The sequence below is a fragment of the Myotis lucifugus genome, unplaced genomic scaffold (assembly GCF_000147115.1).
Source record: "Myotis lucifugus unplaced genomic scaffold, Myoluc2.0 scaffold_20, whole genome shotgun sequence".
Lineage (NCBI taxonomy): Eukaryota > Metazoa > Chordata > Mammalia > Chiroptera > Vespertilionidae > Myotis > Myotis lucifugus.
In genome coordinates, this window is record NW_005871068.1 from 1,989,405 (window position 1) to 1,998,032 (window position 8,628).

An 8,628-nucleotide genomic window follows, 5' to 3' on the forward strand; every position below is an offset into this window, starting at 1 on the left:
TACCTAAACATAATTAACAACAGCCTGCCAGGCAACAAGGGCATTTTTTTTGCTTCACGTCCGGAGAGTTTAGGTGCCTCCGATTTAATAGGGGCCGCAGAGCTAGTTATCAAATTGACAATTTTGACCTGACCTCGAAAAGTGGCTGTAAAACGATGGCTAGTAAATTAAGATAAATGCCAAGTCCCTCTGAGGAAACAGGCCTATGTAATAACTATCAAATGGGCATTCGGGTTTGAGGCCAAGATTTCACAAGAAGGCTATAAATACCAGCCTGGGCACGAGGGAAGACGTGCGCTCAGTTTTATTGTATACACAACATCACAGTGACTCACTCCCCTCAGCATTACGCTTGGCTGGAGATTTTAAATTCCTTTTTAAAAACAAGACTATTGTACCACAGGGTAAAGATTTTATTATCCTCAATAATGGGATTGAATATGCCAAGGCGGAGAAGCAGAAAATGAGATCTGTTGATGCCAGTGCCAAGACAGGGGGTTACTGAAAAACACGACGGGTCACATTGATGGGAGGCCCATTGGGGAAGTGCCTGGCTCCAACCAAGAGAGGTGAGAGAAGTCCAGCTAGATCTGGTCTCAGACAGTAGAATGGAGTGAGAACATGGGCCTCTACTATTCCAGCGTTACTGGAATGCTAACCCAGGAGGCAAAGGCGCTGTGGATTTAAGCAAAGGTTACTAATCTTGGTGTCTCCCTCAGAGGCCATTGCCAAATAATGCTGAGAAGCCAGAAGTCACCACCTGCTTGATTCATCATCTTTGAATAACAAAACTTGGTCAAACAGATCCCTGGAGACCAAATACAAGCCATAAACTTTCAACCTAAATTTTTTGTTAAAGTCCTTATTGTTGAAAGTATTACAGATATTCCCCTTTGATTTTGATTTTGATCAACTGCAGGGGGAGTTCATATGACTCTGTGCCTTCTTTCATTTTTCCTACTCATTCAGACTTGTTCCTACTGTGTTTGCTTCCGTCTGTCTCTCAGATTTATTGCTTCCTGCACTGATATTTAGGGAAGGAAACATAAAAGAGGATGTGATTTAAGTTCCTGTCAATGCTCAAATTAAATACAGTGCCTCCTTCTCCCTAAAGCCCTCCACTTGGCCAGACTTAAATGAGATGATGAGATGTAACTCAGGACCCTCTGCCCACTGCCTTCCTCTGTGCTGACCTCCAGCCAGCTTTGTGGGGAGGACAAGCAACATGATTGACTAGGCATCTCCTCTGGTGTGTCCCACCAACCAAGGGAAACAGATACTCTGCAAACTACACCAACAACTTTAAACTGTCGCTCTACACAAGAGACATAGGCCCAAGTCTACTCAGCTTGCTCTAGGCCAGTGGTTCTCAACCTTCTTAATGCTGCGACCCTTTAATACAGTTCCTCATGTTGTGGTGACCCCCAACCATAAAATTATTTTCGTTGCTACTTCATAACTGTAATTTTGCTACTGTTAGGAATCGTAATGTAAATATCTGATATGCAGGATGTATTTTCATTGTTACAAATTGAACATAATTAAAGCATGGTGATTAATCACAAAAACAATATGTAATTATATATGTGTTTTCTGATGGTCTTAGGCGACCCCCGTGAAAGGGTCGTTCGACCCCCAAAGGGGTCGCGACTCACAGGTTGAGAACCGCTGCTCTAGGCAAAAATCCACCCAGTTCTCTTAAGCCAGGAGGGAGCACAAAGATCTTAGCTCCTCTGGCTGCCCTTTGACGAGCCATTAACATTTCTGAGTCACCCAAACACAGGCCTCTCTCTCCACCGGAGAAGTCATTGGCATTTACTTGTCACTGGTCACACTAGGGCTGGTCCTACTTCCCTTGACCCAGTAAGTTGCCCATAACCAAGCTGATTCCTCTCTTTAAAGAGATCCGTCTTTCAAACTTTTGATCTGGTCTTTTTCTGCCTCCTCAGGTCATGGATTATATGGGACTTTTGAAATGTTATCCTCCTGGAGGAAAACTAGAGAAGACCAACACGTTAAAGAGAGAACTGCAGAGGTCTATGCCGACTCCATGCTCTCCTTTTCTCTCACCACTGCCATGTACCTGGTCACCTTTGGCATAGGGGCCAGCCCTTTCACGAACATTGAGGCAGCCAGAATCTTCTGCTGCAATTCCTGTATTGCAATCCTTTTCAACTACCTCTATGTACTGTCATTTTATGGTTCCAGCCTGGTATTCACTGGCTACATAGAAAACAATTACCAGCATAGTATCTTCTGTCGAAAAGTCCCAAAGCCCGATGTATTGCAGGAGAAGCCGGCATGGTACAGGTTCCTCCTGACAGCCAGATTCAGCGAGGACACAAGTGACGGTGAGGAAGCAAACACTTATGAGAGTCACCTGTTGGTATGTTTCCTCAAACGCTATTACTGTGACTGGATAACCAACACCTATGTCAAGCCTTTTGTAGTTCTCTTTTACCTTATTTATATTTCCTTTGCCTTAATGGGCTATCTGCAGGTCAGTGAAGGGTCAGACCTTAGTAACATCGTAGCGACTGCGACACAAACCATTGAGTACACTACTGCCCAGCAAAAGTACTTCAGCAACTACAGTCCAGTGATTGGGTTCTACATATACGAGTCCATCGAATACTGGAACACTAGTGTCCAAGAAGATGTCCTGGAATACACCAAGGGGTTTGTGCGGATATCCTGGTTTGAGAGCTATTTAAATTACCTTCGGAAACTCAATGTGTCCACTGGCTTGCCTAAGAAAAACTTCACAGACATGTTGAGGAACTCCTTTCTGAAAGCCCCCCAATATTCGCATTTTCAAGAGGACATCATCTTCTCTAAAAAGTACGATGAGTTTGACGTAGTGGCCTCCAGAATGTTTTTGGTGGCTAAGACCATGGAAACCAACAGAGAAGAACTCTACGATCTCCTGGAGACCCTGAGGAGACTTTCTGTCACCTCCAAGGTGAAGTTCATTGTTTTCAATCCATCCTTCGTGTACATGGATCGATACGCCTCCTCTCTGGGCGCCCCCCTGCACAACTCCTGCATCAGTGCTTTGTTCCTGCTCTTCTTCTCGGCATTCCTGGTGGCAGATTCCCTGATTAATGTCTGGCTCACTCTAACGGTCGTGTCCGTGGAGTTTGGAGTTGTAGGTTTCATGACCTTATGGAAAGTCGAACTAGACTGCATTTCCGTGCTATGCTTAATTTATGGAATTAACTACACAATTGACAACTGTGCTCCACTGTTATCCACATTTGTTCTTGGCAAGGACCTCACAAGAACTAAATGGGTAAAAAATGCCCTGGAAGTGCACGGGGTAGCTATTTTACAGAGCTACCTCTGCTATCTTGTTGGTCTGATTCCTCTCGCAGCTGTGCCTTCAAATCTGACCTGTACACTGTTCAGGTGCTTGTTTTTAATAGCATTTGTCACCTTCTTTCACTGCTTTGCCATTTTACCTGTGATACTGACTTTCCTGCCACCCTCTAAGAAAAAAAGGAAAGATAAGAAAAATCCTGAAAACCGGGAGGAAATTGAGTGTGTCGAAATGGTGGATATGGATAGTACCCGAGTGGTTGACCAGATCACAACAGTGTGAGAGTGTCTGCTTGTTATATTTTCACCCTAGGTCTTACGAAGAGCAAAGCGATGATGCTAATGAAACAGATTTAGAGTTTTTCTTTCTTTTGTAAGGATAAGAAACAGGCATTGATTGCCAAAAGAAAGTAAAGGACAAGGGGGGGAAATGGGCATTGCATATTTTCAACCTTTTAAACAAAAGGTTATCAGAAAGACTTTACACACACACACACACACACACACACACACACACACACACACGGAGACTTATAGTCCCCTAAACTAAGATCAAATAGAAGAAAGCTTAAGAGCAAGCAGAATCCCATTTTATTCACACTGCAGATGTTGCTGGTATTGTGACAAAAACCTACTGATTGAAAGGTCAGCTGCCAAGGCAGAAATAGCTTTAAGCATTGTTCAAACAGTAAGGCTTCCAGAACTTCTGCAGAGCAGCAGCTCCAGGCAGGCTCTGTGGTTTGAGGTTTCAGTCATCTCATCTAGCTCCCCGACACCCCAAGGAGATGCTTGTGAAAGCTCTGGCCAGCAAAAGCAAGCCAGAACTTCAGAAGCAGACACATGGTGGAGTAGCCATCACCAGGGGCTGAAATCGAGTCACCTCTCAATTCCCCCAGGTGAGGCAGTTTTGTTGTGTAGAATGAATTGATCCTATCCCCTCCCCACCCCATCAATATATTTTTCACATTTGTCTGGTTCGGTTACTATACCTTTAAACCAGTGACAGCTCCAGCAATGCAGAGTTGGGCGATTCTATTTTGGAATATCCTGTTGCTTGTCACCAAATGGATCTGCTTTATTAGTTACAGCTCTTGGCAGGAGGCTCTGAGTACCCAAAACCACAGAGCCAAACCCAAATACCTGGCACGACGGAGGACAAGCAGGTGTCTACTTGAACCCAGGGACAGTGTTTCCATTTTAAGAAAAAAATGGCCAGCTGGTACAGCTGTTCGTGTTCTGGCCCTGCATGCATTTTGTGCGTGGATGCCCAGAAACAAAACCTGCCCACGCCTAGCTAAGGAAGGAGAAAGGAACACTGAGATGCTTCTCTGCCATAGCCTCCAAACTGTAGTGCCAGTGCGCCTGCGCCAGGATACATGCCTGCTCAGAGACCCAGAGGACACAAGGTGCTTTGGTGGGCGCAAGTCCTGAAGCTGAGAAACTTCGAGAAAGCGCAGGCAGGGAGATAAAGGATGGAAAGGGAGATAGATGGAATGGCCGGAAGATGTAATCTCTGATATAAATCTATCAATGATGACAGTCACACTTTCCTGCTAAACTGGCTGCACTTTCATCTTCCTGCCCCGCCCCAAGCCTTCGTTGCTGCCCGTCTACTTCATTGCATGGCCCGTCTGCACGTCAATGAGCCTAGATGCTTATACTGTTGACTTGCAGTATCTGCAGGATCTAAACAGAAAAGGTTTGATCTGCAGAGGCTATGTATGTTGCCCCAGACCCCTGCGTTTCTTTAAGTCTGTACAAATTAAGCTAAAAGCTGGTCACATTTGAGGCAACTGTCTACAGTGTTTTTTCCCTTTTAGAGATGTAGCTTACTTAGACATCTATAGTGATAAGCATTTCCCAAAAGCACCTTACCTTTTTGGACTTTAGCGGATGTACTGTGCAACTTTCCCATCCTCCACAGAGGAGGAAACTGAGACCTAGGAGGATAAAGCAACTCACCCAGGGTCACACCACTAGAGGGTTTCTATCATTTTAGCATGTCTGAGACAGGGCAGGCCAATTTTAGATTTTCTCATAAGAGGGCTATTACTCCCTTCAAAGTACATTTCCAAGGAAGGAACACGGGACTCTGTTGGCCACAGGGCAGGCTTTTTTTTTTTTTAACGTCTGGGTAATTGTTTGGGATTTAGATTTGCCACTGTCTTTCCAAACAGCAAAAATGCCCAAATGATTCAGATGTACTCCACCAAGTGCAAACCTGTGCTTTCTATTTCATGTACTGTTGTTCACACAGCTGTAAATACTTGTGCAGGGGATCATCACTAGTACATTACACACTTGTCCAATCTCTCCTGCAGACACATGAAGCGATCGTACCAACATGGTATGTGCTCAACTAGAAGATAATGAGCTTTAATCTGAGGACAAACACAGTCCTCAAAAAAGGGCAAGTTCACATAATAGATCTGCGATCAATTCTCTCTCCAAGGGGCCTGCAACAAGGCTATTATTTATCAAACACGGCTGAAGAGGGGATTGCTTTTATTCTTAAATCATATGTTGCTAAATCATTTTCTGAACAGTGTGTTCTAAATCAGCCATTGATTTAGTGTCGGCCACGTGGAGCACCTCGGGTTCAAACGACTCCACAAAACTGATACGACACACTCACCGATTAAGCGGATTTTGTTGAGAATTTAATCATTCAATGTGGTCAACCGGAAGGACTTACTGTGGAACTTTGTTTTACGACAGTTTTCCAACTGGATTGAGACTCTGTATTCCTTGGGATAATGTACTTTTAAACGAAGGGACTTTTCAACCTTATCAACTTCTCTTTTCAACACTTGAAATCAAGGCTTATGAAATTCTGACTGTGGAATGACTTTTCTTTTTTTTTACTGGGGGACTCTGCATGCCAAGATTTATTACTGATTATTTATTGTTAGATCATTATTTAATTGTTAATAATGATTATTGATTATTGCTCTGACAGCATTGGTTTAGCCCCAGCTTAACCCCACCATGGAGAAGACACTTTAGAAGTAATTCAAAATCACATCCATATAAAATTTGTCTTTACTTCATGAAGTTTTACTTTTTCAATTGCTATAAAGAGGGAAAGAACGACCCTAGCAAACACTTGGAAAAGTTTTAGTTTTCAATTAATTCCAACCAAGGCATTAATATTCACTTTACCAAAGAAACTCATTTGGTTGGTTTTGAGTTGGTGTTTGTTTACCAAAGAAAATATTCCATTCATCACAAACATTTCTCCTGGTCAACTTTTAAAAAACTGTGATACTTGGGCTTTCTTGGCCATTAATAAGGAAAAAAAAGTCAGGGTAAGGATTATATTCTCTCAGCAGAAGACATAAATTCCCAAGAAACTTGGGTTTTGCAAGACAGAAAATGATACTTGAAATGGGGCATTATTGTTTAGCAATGGTCCAATACGTAGCATAAGGGCTCCTCAGGCTAAAAGGACTACATGTGTTCCACAGAAAACAAGACAAACCCTCATGAAACTCCCTCTCCATTGTTCCAGCTCGTACGTTTTGTCCTGGTTTGGTTTTGGGGTTGGAGGTTTCCTGGCTTTTGTTTTGCTGTGGTTTGGTTTGTGGTGTTTGTGTTTGGCTGTCTTGTTCTCACCTTTCCTACCACTTTTACCCCTTCAATTTTCAATGAAAAGTGAAATAATCCGAATCCATCCTCCATGGCTGCAGTTATGTATGCAATATACTGCTCTATACAAGGCCCTTGATGACCCTTTCATTGTAACTGACCACCACCCAACTGTTCTAAGTGGTATTCTTGGACCCTAACACCACTTTCCTCCAGCCCCAGCTGTGTCTATCTCAAGAACAGGTGGGCTGGGCAGCCACCTTGGGGGTTTGGCAAGAGGCAGAGCCTTTTGGACACAAATGGTACCCTCTTCCTAATGGCTTTATTCCTTCGGATCCTATTAAAGTAGTCCTGCAGCTTGTAGCAGTGTCTGTGACTCTCTGCTTTCTCGTCTGTAAAATGGGGATAATGACAGTCATTATCTTTAAATCCAGCAAATCCTTACTGTGTGCCTAATATCACCTAGGTCAGTGATGGCGAACCTTTTGAGCTCGGCGTGTCAGCATTTTGAAAAACCCTAACTTAACTCTGGTGCCGTGTCACATATAGAAGTTCTTTGATATTTGCAACCATAGTAAAACAAAGATTTATATTTTTGATATTTATTTTATATATTTAAATGCCATTTAACAAAGAAAAATCAACCAAAAAAATGAGTTCGCGTGTCACCTCTGACACGCGTGTCATAGGTTCGCCATCACTGACCTAGATCCTGTTCAAGACTGGGACAGAAGTGAACAAATCAGATCAAGCCAACCACCTTGGGAGAGCCTACATTTGAGGGACGATGCAGAGTCACTGGAAGGATTAAGTGAGATGATACATTCATGGCAAGACCTAGCTACAAAAGTAACTGAAGACATGATTATTTGTACTGTGTCTGTTCCGCAGTGGGGCTCAACATGCACAGCTACAGAGAAGTAGATTTCTGTAGACTTGGCCCAGGATTAGGGCTACAGAAAGATGCCGTCAGCTGTCCTGGTCATTTTAGGACATTTGAAATTCAGCTAGATCACCACTCAGTAGGGCAATTGTAAAGGGGGCATAAGCTTCAGATGTTGGAGTTGGATTTCAACCCTTGAAGGAACGGGATACGGGCACTTCGGGATGGGAGCAGGGAAGGGAGGGCACTTACAACTTAATTACTATGCCCAGCTTGTCTGGAGACATTTGAACATTCCTTTTGGGCAATTTGCTTTGAAGTTTGTGCTGCCGAAAAAGCGAAAAAGCGCCAGGTATTTAAAAACAAAGTTTCCATTTATTGAAAAGCAGGGTAAAGCTGTGACACAATGGAAAAGATTGAATTAGCACTACTGGAATCTCTGGCAAAGAACTGAGAATGGCTTCGGCCATTGCAGAGTTCCTCCCTATGGTGGTTAAAACTGTTTCTTTCTGTCATGCCAGTCCGGGGGACGGCAAAGAGGAAAGTGAATGAGCTCCAATCCGTTCACCTCAATAGGCAGCATGAGGCTATCCCCCCCCCCCCCCCCGCCTCTCGCCTGCCCTGCTTCTGCCCAAGGGATGTGTTTGAAGTCCTCTTTGATATCTTTGAGGGCGCTGTGCACGGAAGAAGGAAGTTAGGGGACCAGAGAGCGATGGCCTCTGTGTAAATTTTTCAAGTTAGAGTTAAAATTAGCACCCGCAAGGGTCGGAGGAACCTACCCGTGATAAAAGAAGGCTTTTCCAAGGACAAGAAACCATGTGTACCAAGGAGGCAGCCAC

At 43.7% G+C, this 8,628-nt stretch overlaps 1 protein-coding gene across 1 annotated transcript in view; it reads left to right on the plus strand.

Annotated features, from left to right (window-relative positions):
• Positions 1–6,270, plus strand: part of PTCHD1 (patched domain containing 1) — a 59,887-nt gene extending 53,617 nt beyond the window's left edge. The window contains exon 3 of the mRNA XM_023751312.1: positions 1,950–6,270. Within this exon, the coding sequence (XP_023607080.1) occupies positions 1,950–3,601 (1,652 nt within the window). The 3' untranslated portion in view covers positions 3,602–6,270. The remainder of the gene's footprint in view (positions 1–1,949) is intronic.
• Positions 6,271–8,628: the final 2,358 nt, after the last annotated feature.